This window comes from Eptatretus burgeri, chromosome 3, assembly GCF_056783735.1.
Source record: "Eptatretus burgeri isolate ZD-2024b chromosome 3, Ebu_testis_v1, whole genome shotgun sequence".
Classification (NCBI taxonomy): domain Eukaryota; kingdom Metazoa; phylum Chordata; class Myxini; order Myxiniformes; family Myxinidae; genus Eptatretus; species Eptatretus burgeri.
Window position 1 is genome coordinate 33,766,551 of NC_140963.1, and position 18,518 is coordinate 33,785,068.

At 42.7% G+C, this 18,518-nt stretch overlaps 1 protein-coding gene across 1 annotated transcript in view; it reads left to right on the forward strand.

Annotated features, from left to right (window-relative positions):
* Positions 1–18,518, forward strand: part of LOC147029652 (uncharacterized) — a 443,651-nt gene that overhangs the window by 208,592 nt on the left and 216,541 nt on the right. Inside the window, exon 8 of the mRNA XM_085872860.1 lies at positions 6,628–6,725. Within this exon, the coding sequence (XP_085728986.1) occupies positions 6,628–6,725 (98 nt within the window). The remainder of the gene's footprint in view (positions 1–6,627; positions 6,726–18,518) is intronic.

Genomic DNA, 18,518 nt, shown 5'->3' on the forward strand with positions numbered 1-18,518 from the left:
AAGACGTGACTTTCTTGAGAATACATCATTATTTCATGACATGTGTTGGCAGATTACAAAATCTTTGATGCGTTTTCTGACAAAGTGTGCTTTAACACTACCAGCTGTCAACTGTCTGAACTACCAAAGTTTCTTGATTCCAAGAGAGTTTTTATTGATGGCTCAGTGAGTAAGACATCACTGGTTTATGTTTTAGGACTTTCAGCCACAATCATGGCCTTTCCCCTCCAGATTTCATTTACTCTCTCTAAATTTACACTGCAGGCATGAAAGACTATGCAGAATATTATTTTAAACAGTAGGATATTAAACATGGAGAGATTATGGTAAGTTCCCTTGTAAGGAATTTCAATATAGCACAAGGCCATTAGGTCTTGTACCTTGCATAATGGTTGCCAACTTTTAGTTGTTTGTCCATCTTCTATCCTTCCTAAAGGCTGGGTGTTAAGCAAGGAAGCAGCACGTACCATTTGTTAAAGCCTTTGGTATGACTCAGCCAGGGTTCAAACCATCGACCTAACAGACTCAGAGCGGACGCTCTAACAATTATGCCATCGAGTCTGGTGATTCTGTTGGATAAAGTGGGGAATTGTCACAAGTACTACACCTCAATTATTCTGCCTAAAATATGCATGTGCATTTGCACAAAAAATGTGTTATATTTATACAAAGGATTCAAGTGATAATTTCAGTTACGTCATCCACACAACTTTCATTGTCGATAGCATCGAAGAAAAAGTGCCATGGTCTTATATGCATGCCCGCATGAGTTCATCCGTGCATTATACTTATACATCACCATGTATATTTAATAATCTGAGATGAAGTAGAGCATTTAGATTATGCATTCTGTGATGCACATTTCCTGATGGAGCAAATTCAGCTCCCTTCCGGTGAACGCGTATCAACTTAAAATATTTCAATAATTATTCCAAACACATGTTCAGCATCCTACAAGTCTGAGTCTTTATCTAGTCCTGTTGCAGCAAGGAATGCCTTAACATCGAGAAATGACATCGCCCACATAGCGGGCTGGGAGTAGTGAACCTTGCAGATGGGAACTCTCACACTTAAGCTCTTCCTGTTTACACTCCGGATATAATGTACGTTACAAATGAAGACACCTGGAAGATTTCAAACATGGCTAATGTGCGACTTTGGGAAGAAGCAGTGCAGATGGCTGCAGATGCTCGAAAACAAAGTGGACCATTTATATTTTATCACAACGCTGTACAGTTAAAGAGAACAACTAAGTGGTGGATCATTATCGTAAGGTGAAAGGGCTAGTGTTTTCCTTATCCTAACTAATGCAGAGAGTCTCAAGGCAGGAAACTAAAATGTTGCTTGTGTATGTGTATAAGGCCATTTTATAATAAAAAAAAATATATAATTTTAAACTTCTATAAACGTCCTGAAGCAGAAAAACCTAATAAGTTAGAAATAAATCCCCAAAAAGTTGAGAAATTTTTCAAGTTACGATACTTTCATTTCTTTTCTTATTACCCACTCATTCTTTAAAAGTTTTTTTCAACCCAAGAACTTCCAAGAAATTGAACGACTTCATTCACAAATTAATTGAACTACTCGTTTACTCAAGGTCATCTGCCATCTGCCTGGAAATCTGCTAACATCACTGCCCTGCATAAAAAGGTGCAAAAACAGATCCCTGCAACTCCAGACCAATCAGCCTTCTCCCAATCATCAGGAAGGTTATGGAATCCATCATCGCTTCAGACATGAAATCCTTCCTTTTCTCCAATGGCTTGATTTCCGATCATCAATTTGGTTTCAGACGAGGTCACTCTAACCTGGACGTACTGCTTCTGCTTTCCCAACAATGGATGGGGATCCTCAATGCCAGACATGAAATCAGAGCCATATCCCAAGACACATCGCATGCTTTCAATACAGTCTGGAACCTCGCACTGCTCACCAAACTCTCTTCTTATGGTATCCAAGGCAATCTCCACTCATGGCTCGCAGACTTCCACTCTTGTCACAGACAACGTGTGGCTCTTAATGGCTCTCTCTTATCTTCCTGTCCAGGCTGGAGTTCCTAAAGGCAGTGTGCTAGGCCCTGTGCTTTAGCTGGTTTTCATCAATGATCTCTCCGACTCTCTGGAAAATCTTTATCTCTTTTCTGATGACTCCACCCTCTGCCATACCATCTCTCATCACTCTGTTCGGCAGTAGCCTCTTCACTCTGCAGATCTGGATAAGATCACAAACTGGTCCAACACGTGGAACATGTCTTTAATTCCTGACATACCTCGCACTCTCACCACGTCTCTCCGAAAGGACCTTCTGGAAAACCCCCCATCTACATTCTAAACAACGCTCTTGAAGAAGTCCTGTTACTTAAGCTTTTGGACCTCACGACTTGCCTGAGGGAGTACTGCTCCTCCCCTCTGGGCTGGTGCTCCTGCCTCACACCTTTCCCGGCTTCACGCTGTGGAAACCAAGGCTTTTAGGATCATTGATATCTCCGACGATGAGGCTGAGTCTTTGGGTCTCTGACTCTCTCACTGCAGGCAGGTCGGTGGTCTTTCTGTCTTCTAGTGTCTCCTCTGCAGCCTTCCCCCTGCTTTGTCTGTGCTCTGTCCCCCGCTATATTTCCGCGGGGTGCAGATGGTCTGCCAATAGCCCCCTTCTTGTGAAGCTTCCAAACTCAAGAATTAGTGCTCACCTTCACTTTTTTATTCCTCATTTTTCCCACCTCTTGAACAAAATCCCACACTCTCTTCAATCCCACTCTTCCCTGCAGGTCTTAAAAACAGCTGTTCACCACCATCTCCCATATTCCCCCAATCCATCTCACATCATCTCACATCTTTGTCATGCAAAGTCCTTCCTCAGCCCACCTGAGCTCTTGACTACATACAAAACTTTCGTCCACAGCCTGATGGAGTACTGCCCTCCCCTCTGGGCTGGTGCTCCTGCCTCTCACCTTTCTCAGCTTCACACTGTAGAAACCAAAGCATTTAGGATCATTGGTATCTCCCGTGATGAGGCTGACTCTTTGGACCTCTCACTCTCTCACCGCAGACAGGTCGGTGGTCTTTCTGTCTTCTACCGTCTCCTCTCCGGTCTTGACCCCTGCTTTGTCTGCGATTTGTCCCCACCACATTTCCGCAGGGCGCTCAAGGTCCGCCAACAACTCCCTTCTGGTAAAACTACCAAAATCATGAATCACTGCTCACCTTCACTCTTTCATCCCTATTTTTTCCCGCCTTTGGAATAAACTCCCACACTCTGTTCAATCCCATTCTTCCCTCCAGGCCTTCAAAATAGTTGTTCACCACCACCTCTTATCTTGCCCCATCCAAAACCTTGATCTTTTCTACCCCTGATAATCCACTCCAAACCCACCTCCTTCAAATTCCCTGCTTTCCTTCCTGAAAGTCCCAGTAATGTCCATCTTATATACCCCGTGTTCCCCACCCCATCCCTCTCCCTTCCACAGATCTCATGTCTCTGTTTCCCACTGTTTTGTCCTTCCCACTCCTGCCCCTCTTGTCTCATGCCCCCCCCCCCTTTGCTGTGCGTTGTGTGTTTGCTCTCATACGAGCCTCGACAAGGTTTACAAAAAATAATAATAATTCAAAACCATGATCTTTTCTACCTCCGTTAATCCACCCCAAACCCATCTCCTTCAAATTCCCTGCTTTCTTTTCTGAAAGTCCCTGTAGTGCCCATCTTTATCCCATGTACCCCCATCCCTCTCCCTTCCACAGATCTCGTATGTCTATTCCCCACTGTTTTGTGCTTCCCTCTCCCACCCCTCTCGTCTCCTGCTCCCTTTGTTATATTTTCTGTGTTCACTCTTTCTCCGAGCCTTGACAATGTACAACTACAGAAAAAACTAATCATGGAAACAGGCTATTTTTGTCGAATTTGCTCAAAAAATGGCTCCCTGACTTTCTTTCTTCAGGTTAGCTCAAATATAATGGAACTGGGACAGTTGGTTTAAGATGGCCTCGAGAGCAAAAATAATTCTGAAATGTGACAATGTGTTTGTGTGAAGCCAAAACAGTAACTTTGTTGTCTCATCAAACTTGATGGATGTCATATCTACAAAATTCAGTGCTGAGAATATTCTAACAAGTTATCTTGCCATATTTATTATGTCGTGAAAATTTTAGAAATAAATTTATTTGCATGTATCTGTATATAGTATGCCTTGTGTCGGGGCTGGTAGAATAGTCTAGACCCAAGAGGGCTGCAAACTTGACCTTAAGCTGTATATCCTGGGTTTGAATCTCGCCCAAGCTATAAATTGTCACCCTGGTGTTTTGAATGCAGGGCGTGGCATAAATGTATACAACTTACATAAGCAGGACTTTAAGCTGGAAGATCCTTCTGCCAGGATTGATCGTTGGTGCATATTGAAGATCTCTCAGTGTCCCTTTCACGAAGAGTCGTCGAGTTATTATCGGTGCTCTGAACAAATTCCAATTTCCAGCTTAAACTGTGGGTAGCAAGTGATCTGGTCTTCTTGAACATCTCAGAATGTGGTTGCTTTTTATGGAGGCAGCCATGTCTTATCCATGATTGGCTGAAGCTTATGTTTAATAGGACAACATGACACGAAATTCACTGATCTGGCCAACAGATCACAGAGTCTAGATATCAACCGAGGCCATCACATCAAGATTCATCAACAGCTACCAAATATCACAATATGTCATTGCACTTGTCTCTTAAGTGTCTACCTTGGGTTTGAATTGAGACCCAACTATGATCTGTTTCCCTGGTGTTTCACATCTCGGAGGAGGCACCAATGTGTGTGCTGTTCATCGGATGGATGTGATAAATTGGTGTCCTGTCTGCCAGCATTGGTCGTTAGTGGACGTTAATGATCACACGGTGTCTTTGAGAATGAGGAGGTGAGTTATCACCGGCATGCTAAACAAGTCAAAATACCTGCCATAGTGTTCAAGGGCACTGCATCAGCAGCAGAGTGACATAGTCATTGCGTTGAATTCAAATTTGGATCCCAGTTCAACATGGATTTGCAAACAACAACTAACTAGAGAGGCACTCAGTAGAGCGCATACCTCCGCCACGTAATGCCTGATCCACGAGAACATATCGGGCCCTCTCTCATATCTCTCAATGGTGAAGAATCACTTTGGAAATTAAATAATTCTCGCAACCAGATCGGGATTCGGATCTTCACCATCATCGAATCAATTCGTCCTTGCCACAGACCCAACATGTCTTCCAACTTTCGTCCAAATCTGTCCACAACCTTGTGATATATCATGCTCTATCGTTTTTGGCCCAATCCCTCAAAGGTGAAGAATCACTTTAAAAAATTCTTGTAGTCGGATCCGGATCCGGATCCGGATCTTCACCAAAAATCTAATCAGTTCACCCTTGTCACACACCGAACATGTCCACAAAATTTCATCCGGATCCATCCGCAACTTTTTGAGATATCCTTAACACAGACAAACAAACAGACGGAAAGGGGTGACAACATAACCTCCTTCACCTTCGGTGGTGGAGGTAAATTTTATGTATCACTTCTCTAGTGCAACTACACTCAACAGACCAAAAGGAATCCTACCAAATGTTTGGGGCATTGCAGCTTTCTGCAACGTATTGTGGTTGTACAATGCAGGATTTTGTTATTGGGGTTTAAATTAGTTATTCACAATAATTAATTAATCTAGCCTCGAAACTTTTTCCCGGAAAAGTGATCTTTTCATAAAAATTACTGATTTATTATAAAGTTCAGCAACTTGGAATTGAACGAGTTGGAAAGATATTTGTGAAATAGCAAGGTGGCAATAGCTTAATGATAAAAGAAATCCAATTTGTCCAATGCTTGTGACAAAACCAGCGATAAAGAAGTAATTTTGACTTTCCAATGTAATTTTATATTCATTGGTTTATGATTCATTTCAATCTATACCGATTCTGTTCCAACTCCTTCTGTTAATACCTCTTAATCCCAGTTGATAAACCACGGTTAAGTTGTTAATAAGACGCTCAAAAGCCGTGATCTCGCAAAAGCTAGCATTTCACTTCTGAATGTAAATTTTGGAAAAGAGCTTTGTGAAGTGCTTTTCTTGCAAATAATTATCAAGATTGTATCCAGACACTGACAGAGGCAAAAATTTAACGCTGCTTTGCGTTCACTATTCTGATGTGTTTGCTGCAGATAAACGAGAAAGCAGAATAAGGGTCGAAAGCCTGATGTAATAAACAACCTTATTGGCAAAGAGCTGTTATCACTAAGTGTTTGGGAAGTTTTATGTTTTATTGCCACCATGAAACAGTCACTGGCCAAATTCGCCCTAGACAGGGTTGCGGTAAAGACGCTTGTGTTTCAATCGTGTTTTCTGGAAGTGTTTAAGTGATTTGTGCATTCAGTGCAAATGTGTTACATTCGTCTCTTGGCAGAAACTACATTTCACAAAGTGTTTTTGATGGCTCTTAGGATTTACGATAGTGTCCGTAGATTGTCACCATTTTTAAGAATTTCCCATTAGGGGGGCATTTATTAATTAAGTGCAATAATGTGATGGAACCTTTGACCTCCCACCTCCCATCCTATGCTCTTCACCTGCCCATTGTCTTTTCTCCCTTGTCTCCCATCTCTTCCAAACCTTCCCTAAGTGATATCCCACTCGTCAAACAGTTGTTTTACCCTCTCTGCAGTCGCCTCCACATCCTGCCTTCAATTTTCAACTTCTCAATCCCGTATCCCCTTGGCGGTATAGTACATTCTCAATTCTTTCACAAAACTGTGTTTTGTTCTCGATATACTTGTTGATCTCACTAATGTTTACTGGATTTGGGTTTAAATTTAAATTTTCATCCCATCTCGAGGAAGATAAAAGTAATTCCGACAAATTGTGACAGTACTGTAAATATGAAGCAAAGTAATATAATGCAAGGATAAAATATTAAATTTTTTATCGAATGATGCACCAAGCAAAAAGCATTCTCTGAAACTTGGTTTCTTCATCCACGATTCTCAACCCCAAGAGCTGGAGCAGCATTGAGAAATTAATTTTTTGGGATTAAAAAAAATTATAGAAAAGAAAAACTAAACATGGATATCGACAATGCGTACGTTATAAATTATTTATCATCGATGTGCATTTTCCTTCTCATGGATAAATAATGCAACTTTCAGTGATCCCCTGTTTATTCAAACAGTTGCCTGTGATTCATTATGCATGAAATATTCATGTGTCCAGTGGCATTTCGATGGAAATATGTCTGATTATCACAGTCTGTACCAGGCTGATCTTCACACGAACCTTTTCCCATTTCCTTCCTCAATGCAGAAGACTGTGCCTCTTTAACTGCACATCTTGGAAAGAAAGTCTCAAATTAAGCCTTGAAGCTGAAACTCCAGAGAGTTTAAGAGTGAAACTCAATAAGGACTACAAATACTAACACTATTTTAAAGGTCTCAATTAATCCCACCTTCTTGTGGGGTCTGCTGGAGGAGGTATTGTCGTGTGTTTGTTTGTTTGTTATTTTACACTTCAGGACTGGTCTCCGATATCCACTGCCGCTGATATCAATTCAGCCTGGGAATTCTTCCACAGAAACCTGCTCTCTCTTATGCAAATTAATCCCACCTCATCTTCATTTATCTTACCCATCGTCCCGCTTTTGGTACTCTGGATCCTGTAGTGAGGCAGTTGCTTTGAAACAACTTCCATTCACCTCCTGGAAGGCAAATCCGACCGAAGGCAAACTCAGATCATTCCACAAAGATCACAACAAGTGTGTGTATTCTCTCAGGAAATCCTAAAAACAACATCTGTCTCATCTCAAGAATGAGCTTTCAGACATGTCTCTCTCCTCTAAAACCTAGTGGCGCCTTGTCAACTCAGTTTTGAGTGTCCATCATTGTCTGACCACAAAACTTTTCTCCAAATGCCTGCAGGATCATAAAGATGCATTTTTGCAAACTCCATATGAGCTTTTAGATGTGTTTTTTTTGGTAATGGCTTCTTTATTGCCACCTGTCCATAGAGGCCAAACTTGTGAGGGGAATGGGATATTGTTGATTGATGAACACTGACCACCATCTTGGATGGACATAAAACCTTGCAGATCTTTCAAAGTCATTGTTGGATTTACCGTGACATCCTAAACCAGTTTCCTGCTTGCCCGGCTGCTGAGTTTGGATGGGCAAAACCTGATCTGGGTAGAGTCTGGGTGGTATGATATGTCTTCCACTTCTTAAGGATGGATTTCACCGTATTCAAAGGGATAATGAGAGACTGAAATCTTCTTATAACCCTCTCCTGGATGGAGCTTCTCCACCACTTCATGTTTGACTTATTTGGAAAGCTCCTTGGTCTTCATGTTTGCCTTGTTGGTTGACCAAGAGAATTGCACCAAAAAACTCCTGAGGTAAATGGGGGATTTTAATTTTTAAGTTAAACCACTGATTCCATGCTGATAAAACCGATTACACTTATTTTGTAACCTTTCAAACAAAAAACTTTCTCTTGAAGTGATTAAGGCTAAATTTGGCAAAGGGGTTGAATACTTATGCAACTGAAAATCATCTGGCTTTCTCTGTTCATCTAACTTATTCACATTTTATCTGCATTTATTTTATCACTTTGGAGTAGTTTGTGAAGACTATATATTAAGTTTGATTTGAAAGCATCATGAAATAAGCTCAGATGGAATCAACATGTGAAAACTTTGGAAGAGGGGGGGTGAATACTTTTTTGGGCCAATGTATGCTACTATTTATATAGTCACAAAATATTTTTTCTTCATAATTCTGTCGAACTACATTTGGGGGAATTGTTTTTTTTCCCAACATTGGCATGTCTTGCACTATTGTACGAGTAATATGAATGCCTCATTCGTTTAACTTTTTGATTGCCCTTGGTAAATACAGATGTCAGCATTAAAGTTAAACTAAAGCTTCCAGATTATTCTGAATGTAGTGAGAAACATAGAATGTTGTAGTCAATGTTAAAGAGTGCCAGTCTGCCACAGGTAGTAGGTAATAAATAAATTTCAATGTGAAGTTCAAACAAAAGTACAGTAGTTACTATTCCTGGACTCTTGGAAACTTTGTTTCGAGCAGCTATAATAATGATAATAATAATAATAATAATAATAATATAAACAATTGGATGCCAATACTTTTTACAGAGCACATCATAACAAGTCGAAAATGGTTTCTTTGCTGTAACCAATACTGTAAAGATCGCAACTCCGATGCAGGATACTTGAATGTAGGTGTAGAAATTTGAAATTCGTTCAGAGTTGGCAGTGACAACCCAACTACTCTTCATAAAAGACACCATGGGATTTTTAACGTCCACCAACGACCATTGCTGGTAGATCCAGCAATGACCAATGCTGGCAGACAAGTGCTCCAGCTGAATTTCCTTCAGATGAATGGCAGACACATTGATGCCTCACCCTGCATGCATAACACCAGGGTGACAGTTTATAGCTGTGTTGGGATTTGAACCCATGCTAGACAGCCCAGATGCAAGTGCACATACCTCATGGCTAGCCTACCAGATATTATCCCATGTATACTCCTTTCTTGTCACTGTGAGATTCCGGTTTTCCTCCAGTCATTTTCTCCTGCCCTATTTTTTCCCCCTGAAAGTTCCATTGTTTGAATGCTTGTGTCACCTTATGACCATTTTCCTAAGTTACTGTGTAATGAGTGGTACATAAAGCAGTTTGTTCCTGCCATTCGCAAAAGTCAGCGTTTTTTTTTCTTGATTTCCTTGTTCATCGGTTTAACTCCAATGTTGAAAAAATGTTTCGAATATTTTGTGCATCCTTCAAGATAAATAAATGGACCTAATTAATGTATGGTAGTCACGAGCAATGGCACTTTGTGCGATTGATTTTAATTTCATGCACGGCCACGATGTTGAGATGACAAGATATGCAAAATCTGAATGATGATGTTCAAAAAGTAAATGCAATGATCATTCACTATGTCACTCCAGCATGAACTAAATTGTGCTTTATTTCCAGGCTTGTGGTGCCAATATTTTTTTCGGCCTGGTTCCAGCATAAAATTTGTTTAAAATCTCGCAAGTTTACAAGCTGCAATAATTAACTTTCTTTTCAATCATTAAAATATGAGGAAGAGTCAGTATCATGTTCAATTCAGTTGTACAATGGTGACTGCAATTGTATTGAGTGGAAAGCAACAAATTTCTAAGATCAAATATTAATTTAGAAAATTTGCTCAAATATAATTTTTACAAAAAAAAATAATCTGTGATCCCAAAGCGATTGCCTACGGCTTACCCTTGGCCCATTATCCAATGATGGTCATATTTTTTCTGACCACAATATGACTTTGACCAACATTTTGCGATACATTGCAAATAAAGAAAATGTGTGCACATCTACAATCTATCCATACCATTCAACATCAAGAAAATCAGAGGAAAATTATTCAAGTAGTGAAAATAAAGGTGTTTTTTTTTTCTTAATGAGGTCACAATCCGAAAAAAAGTAGGTCAAGGACACAAAACAAATATAAAGTGCTCAACTGTACAAGTGCATGATTATGATGCAAGAACATCTTGGAAGGCCACGGTCTTTGAGATTCGGCATTGGTAAAATTGAGCGATGACAAAAAATGCATTGTTTTTATTCAGACCATTTGACCTTGACTTTGAACCCAAAAGGGTATGACCAAAGTTAAGTTTAAACGCACCTTGCTCTAAGCTTTCTAGAGAGGGCAATTTCGTTCTGACCAGACAAACCTTGGTCGAGTTTTGGTGACAAATGTTAAAATGTCTATAATTGAGTCATGACCTTCAAAATTAGGTCAAGATCAAAAAATGTTGTCAACCCCGCATATTTTTTATTGCCATTATTGATGCAATTTTTAATGCCTAAAGTCGAACAGGCTTAGATACAGCTCTGACATTGGCAGAAAAAAAATGGAGAAAAACCTAAATTGTGGTTTAGTACTCAAAGGGATGTAAGACCTTGACCTTTAACTCAGAGGCGTATGATGTAAATGAAGCGTAAATGCAGCTTGCTCTGGGCTATCTAGAAAAGACAATTTAATTCTGATCGGACAAACCTCAGTCAAATTTTGGTGAAAAATATTAAATGTCTATAATTGGGTCATGACCTTAAAAATTATGTCAAGGTCAAAAAAAATCATGTCAACCCCACATACATTGTATAACCATTATTGAGGCAAAATTTGATTCCGAAAGTACCATTCTGAAAGAAATTGATACCGTTTGGAAATTGGGAGTGTTGAGAGGAAGGGAAAAAAATCTAAATGGTGGTATAGTATCCCAACGGGTCGAATAAACTGTTGTACCATTAAAAACTGGGGGTACTAATACACACATATATATGTATGTGTATATGTATGTGTATATGTATGTGTATATATATATATGTGTGTATGTATATACATATATATATACATATATATATATATATACATATATATATATATGTATATATATATGTATATATGTATATATATGTATATATGTATATATATATATATATGTATATATATGTATATATGTATATATATGTATATATGTATATATATATATATGTATATATATATATATATATATATATATATATATATATATATATATATATATATATATATATATATATATATATATATATATATATACATATATATATATATATATATATATATATATATATATATATATATATATATATATATATATATATAGTATTCAAACGGGTCGAAGAAACTGTTGTACCATTAAAAACTGGGGGTACAAATACATATACATATATATAGTATTCCAACGGGTCGAAGAAACTGTTGTACCATTAAAAACTGGGGGTACAAATACATATACATATATATACATATATATATATATATATATATATATATATATATATATATATATATATATATAGTTACGTTTGAGGGGGGGGTATGCATTCAAAGGGTAATTAGGATGTTTAATTAGGAATGCCATGCTGATCGGGTGTACCAGGATCTCGATGTAATAAGTAGCAATTCAGTGGTGATAAGTTGTCTAGTAAATGTCCATTTCTTCAAGGGGGAAATGATAATTGTCACGTAATTAGATAGGGATACGGGATAGGGTAAGTGTGTCTGCGTAAACCCCTTTTAGTATTCCCTGGAGGCTTGCCGTGACGTCACAGGACAGTGCTGCGGATGGCTCCGCCCCGTGATTACGATTGGCGGAAGGCAACGGCGGAGGGCCAATAAAACGGCTCAATTGGAAGTGACGAGGACTCGAGGATAAAAAGGCTCTGTTCGGGGAAAAGGGGAGGAGGAAGAAGATCGGGACAGAAAAACTGTTCTGGTGGAGGCTGTTGTGCTGGGAGCATGCTGTGTTGTTGTGCTGATTCGATCCTAGTTTCATTGTGTCTCGTGGCCTTGCTGTTCCTCGTGCCTCACCTCGGTTGGCTCTGGGGTTCTGCTGGCTCGGAGTACGTGGTCGAACTGAGGAAGAAGATCGGTAAAGAGAAACCGTTCTGGTGGAGGCTGTTGTGCTGGGAGCGTGCTGTTTGTTGGGCTGATTCGATCCTGGATTTGATCGTGTCTCGTGGACTTGTTGTGCCTCGTGCCTCACCTTGGTTGGCTCTGGGGTTCTGCTGGCTCGGAGTACGGGGTCGAACGGCGGGTGGACCTGCCTCCCTCTCCTGCTCGCAACTTGACGCGAGAACTGGTTCCCTGGCGGCTGTGAGCGGACTTGGGCCGACACCAGGAGGTCGACAGCACCACGGTGTCTCCTGCCCCTGACGAGCGCAATGCCAGCTCGTCCGACGCCAATCTAGGGACTGTTGCGTTTACACCACGGGCCAGCCTGACCACCAGGACCAGCTCCGTTTTGTGTGTGTGTGTGTGTGTGTGTGTGTGTGTGTGTGTGTGTGTGTGTGTGTGTGTGTGTGTGTGTGTGTGTGTGTGTGTGTGTGTGTGTGTGTACCTGGCGCCTTAGAGGGTTTGAGATTGGTATATCCATTGGAATTGTTTGTGTTTTCCCCACGCCCGAACCCACACCACCATCCCGTCGAATCGCCCCGGATCCCTCTTCTTGCCGGGTCTTGTTATTTCTGGTTAGAGAAATAAACGTTATCAACTCAGTGAAAAGCGACTCGTGCCACCTTCCTCGTCCCGTTTGCGGTAGAGCGATTAAAACCGCCATCTTTGGGTTATAAATAAATAAACCGCTTCCATCGTTTCAGCTCATTCTACGTTGGCGGGACTGTTCAAGTCCCGTGGATGTCACATTGGTGTCAGGGTGTTGGATGTTCGAACCCCTCTAAATTATATTCGGTATCGGGAGAATATACCAGAACTGAAATCTCGCCACGGATTGGAATATAAAATTACTACAGAAAAGCGCGGGAAATTTTTGGCGGGATTTTTCAAATTAAATTTAATTGGCAGAAAACGGGACTTCTGCACCATGGCGGATGTGCAGATGTTTGAGGAGGAAGGCCACGTGTCTGGCAGCGAGTCGGGGGAAGGAGGGAGAGATGGGGGTAGGATCGAAACCTCCCCCATTCCAAGCGTGGACCGTCCTTCATTGCCCGTAATGGAGCCGGCAGCACCGGAAACCGGTGCGATGACGATCTGGACAATGTTGGAACGTTTAATAGCAGACATGACGGTACAAATGGCAAATCAATTCGTGACACAGAGGGCAGAAATGACGGCACAAATGGAAAATCAATTCGTGACACAGAGGGCAGACATGACTGCACAGAGGGCAGACATGACTGCACAGAGGGCAGAAATGACGGCACAAATGGAAAATCAGTTCGTGACACAGAGGGCAGACATGACGGCACAGAGGGCAGACATGACGGCACAAATGGCAGAAATGACAGATCAATTGGGGGTAATGGGGGAACAGTTGGGTGCACGGATTGATTTAATGAGGGATGAATTGGGGGAAAAGATGGAGAAAATGAAAACTGAAATGCAGGAGTGTGTGGATGTTCAATTTGGGGAAATACAAAGTAAATTCGAGGATAAATTGGAGGAAACAAAGGTAGAAATTACATTGGAGGGGGAAAATATACGAAAAAAATTGGTAGATAAAATTGATGCAACGAACATTCGGGTTGATAAAGTGGATGAAAGCCTGGAGCGTCATCGTGCCTGTGTGGATGCTCGTATGCAGCTGCAAGTAGAAGAGTGGGGAGAGCTGAGGAAGCAAGGGATGAATTTGGCGGAGGAGGTAAAAGGATTGGAGGCTCGTTTGGACGAACAGGATAAAATTATGAGCCAAGATGAAGTCTTGGATAAAGGCCTGGTAGAGCCGTCTTTTGTAAGTAGAGTGTCCGGGTTGGTTGAGGAGCAGCTACAAACTCGCGACAGAGCCTTGGAGGAGGTTGTGCGGGCCCAGAAGATCCTGCGGGAAGAGGTGAATCGGTCCATTCAACGTTTGGAACAGGAGGAAAAATTGACCCATGAGACCCTCACCACAAAACATCTTTGGCCACAGTGGGCTCCGAAATTGGATACGCAGCCACAAGGGTGTTTGATCCCTGGGCTGGATTCGGACAAGGGAGAAACTGGGAAGCGGGCCACCGTAAAAGTGATTCCCCTGGTAAATTTTGACGCGTCAGGGAGCCTTGAAGCTTTTCTGACGCAATTTGAGTGCATTTCCCGACTAAACGGGTGGAATGAGCGGGAACGTACAGGGAATTTGGTGGCAACGTTGCGGGGACCAGCCGCAGATGTGTTAAACGTGATCGCGGAGGGGATGTTGACCAGCTCCCACATTTGCGAGGCGTTGAGCCGTCGGTTTGGGTTCGCAGCGAACTATGATCTGGTGCGGGCCCAGCTCCAGCACCGCAGATTAAAGCCGGGTGAGACAGTGCAGGAGCTGGCACAGGACATTTACCACTCAGTTAGGATTGCGTATCGGGACCTAACAGTGGAGGCATGGGACAGACTGGCACTAGAGAAATTTTTAGCTGCTCTTCCTGACCCTGAGGTCCGAGCGCTAGTGGAGTTACAGGATCCACCCACCGTTCACCGAGCGGCTGAGTGCACAGCCAGGCTGGCCTCGTGGAGGCGGCCGGGTCGGGTGCCAGAGAGGCCATCGGTGATGGTCCGACAGGCGGAGATTCAGGATCAAGGAGAGGGGCTGAGAGAAATTGGCATTACCCAAATGTTACAGGAAATTTGCCAGAAACTGTCAAGTTTGATAAGGGGTAATTCGGTAGTTGGTGTGCCAAAGCGACGGGGTCCAGCCCTGCCAATAGAGCAATTTGATTATGGCCGAGGGGGTCCAGAACCGGAAGAGACATTACACTGATACCCACGGGGGCCTTTTATGGGGAGTTGTTTCCGGTGCGGGCGAAGAGGACACATGCAATGATATTGCCGGTACCCGGCGATGGAGGGACCCTCCAATAGACTTTTAGACTCGGAGAGGATGAATCCTCCTGCTGAACCGCCAGGTCTATCCGAGATGCCCTTTCATAGGTCGGGTCCGGAAATCACTGTCGGGGGTCGGGGAGACTAGATCGGGCTGAGCATATATGGCCATGCTCGGCTGCTGAGATTGTGGCAAAGTGCCTCCTTTGGTGAAAAAAATGAATTGTGGGAAAATTGGCATGGGTTTGTAAGTTCTGCTGGGTTTTAGAGTGACAATCGGGACAGTGGGTAATTGGTAACAAAGCGGGAACGAGTGGCTGTCCAATGGCTGGTACGTGGATTGGGTGAGGAAAAGTGCTGTGTGAGTTGTTTCAAGTTAAGAAGTGAAATGTATGGTGCACATGTTGATTTTTTTATTGGATATGGTGTGGTAACAGGGAAGGTCATGGTCGGTGAAGTGTTAGAAATGCAGGTGTCACATGTAAGGCCGATGGGGTGGGGGAGTCATGTGGGTTTTGTGGGTGGGGATGATGTGCTTGTCCACAGGAATTGCTGAAGCTCACGGTGAGCGGGAATTGCGACCCCCTTCAAGGAGATTCACCCCTGGTGGCTAACGGTGACAGTGTCTGGAGGCAACTGGGAGAGGGTCTGGTTGGGCGACCAAGGTGGGTAGGACCTTGGCGACCCAGGAAGGCCAGAGGAGCCAGTGAGACCCCTTCCAGTTTGTTGCACGGGGTGAGAGCTGATGGCTACCAGGGGGGTGGGAATCAAAGGGAGCGGGGCGGAGAAACGTCCGGGTTGGACTTAAGCTTACCTGTGGGCATGGTTGCACCTGAGATGCCCCCATCATCTTGTGGTAACCCACCCCACGGCCATGACGGGATTCAGCCTGCATCATTAAAATGAGGACCATGACCTAAAAATGTGATGATGAGCATGGTGTGAGTGTTGTGAAGATGTGTGAGTCCCACTCGATCCCGCACAACTTGACATGTGCAGCAAGGGCATGATGTCCGCATAATTTTGGGCTGAAGTAAATTTTAAAATTGTCTCCCCAGGTAACGCTGGGTCTATTAGCATCCACTGGGGGACGCGGTCAAGTGAAAATATCCCGTGAATAGTGTCGTTAAGGCTTAGAGTAGGAATGTAAAGTATAAGTGTTGTGTTTTTTTTTTGTGGAACCTTTTGTTTCCCCTCCCCAGATCACTGGAAGAGTGTTGGGCAAGAGCGATGATCCAGAGGATGGAGTGCAACTTCGCTCAGTGCTCTCATGTGATAAAATAAAAAAAATAATAAAAAAAAATGAATGATTGTTTAGGCGAGGATAAGGCCATAAGGAGGTAGTACATTAAGCAGGATAGGTAAGTTAGCTGCGACTCGCTGCCCATTGCCCCTCCTACTTTATTTCGTTAGGTTAAATAGGTGTGAGTCAGTAAGTGTTAAGGCTGGTACGGTAGCGCCTGTGATATACCTTGCAGGAGCTGCGGTACCAGAGGAGGGGGCAGTGTTACGTTTGAGGGGGGGTATGCATTCAAAGGGTAATTAGGATGTTTAATTAGGTATGCCATGCTGTTCGAGTTTACCAGGATCTCGATGTAATAAGGAGCAATTCAGTGGTGATAAGTTGTCTAGTAAATGTCCATTTCTTCAAGGGGGAAATGATAATTGTCACGTAATTCGATAGGGATACGGGATAGGGTAAGTGTGTCTGCGTAAACCTCTTTTAGTATTCCCTGGAGGCTTGCCGTGACATCACAGGACAGTACTGCGGATGGCTCCGCCCCGTGATCACGATTGGCGGAAGGCGACGGCGGAGGGCCAATAAAACGCAGCAATGCCAACCCTCCCGATTTCATCGGGAGGCTTCCGAAAATTCACCCAAACTCCCGCCCTTACGATCACTATCCTTATCCTCCCGAAATTTTGATATTTTTGCACTGTTCACTAATCAGAATGTACTAGTGTGAGAATTGAATGAAAAGCATCGTCTGCTACGTATAGCATGTGGTAACTCCATAACGTTCGCTGCTACCAAATTGTACGTAAAAAATTGCAAATTCAAATGAGGAGCAGCGAAACATTGGGTCTGGATCTCGCTTATGCGATCATGCACTGAGATTTAGTGCATGCGGTATGTGTGCAATACAGTGCATGCGGTATGTATGCACAGTGTATATGCATGCGATACGCTCACTGCATGCAGCTGGGCCCGTACCAGCCCGGCGGTCGCGACCACCGTGCGGTGTTTAACAGCCGCTAGAGTTCTACGAGTCGCGCTGCAGCTGTGGAACATCGACTTCGAAGTTACCGATGCTTCAAGCCCTCGATGTTGATTACGAAATGGCAGAAAAGAAGCTTACGAAGACCAAGAAATGGTCTCAGAAGTACAAGACCGAATACAGTCTCCAATACCCGTGTATTCGAAAGTCTGAAAGAGGAATTCATCATGCGTATTGTACAGTATGCAGCGTTGATATTTCAGTTGAGCACGGAGGTCGCGATGATATTCGGAAGCACGTTGGAAGCAAACGGCACACAGACATTGCAAAGGAGAGATCTTCGAGCACGAGTACCGGTACACTTCTGAATTATTTCACCAAACAAGGGACAAGCGAGGAAGAGGATGTTACCCGAGCGGAACTTCTCTTTAGTGGATTTATTGTGGAACATAACTTGCCCATATCAGTCTCGGATCATGCTGGACCTCTATTTCAAAAGATGTTTCCAGATTCAAAAGTTGCTTCAAAGTATGGATGTGCAAGAACAAAAACTTCAGCAATAATTGGTGAATTGTCAAATGTTACTGCTTCATCTATTGCCGATATTGCTAGACTAGCTCCATTTAGCCTAGCTACAGACGGCAGCAATGACAGTGGTGAGGCCCAGCTATATCCTGTCCTGATTTCGTACTATGACAACAGTGCTGGGATTGTGAAGCAAGGTTTGCTAAGTTTGCCTGCGTGCAAACAAGATTCCACTGGAGAAAACATTTTCAAACTGCTTGATCATGAGTTCAGTGACAGGAAAATTCCGTGGGGAAATTGTGTTTCCTTTTGTGCTGATAATGCCTCTGTCATGGTGGGCAAGCACAAAGGAGTCGCTGCTTATATCCACAAACAAAATCCAGAGTGCTACATCATGGGATGCCCTTGCC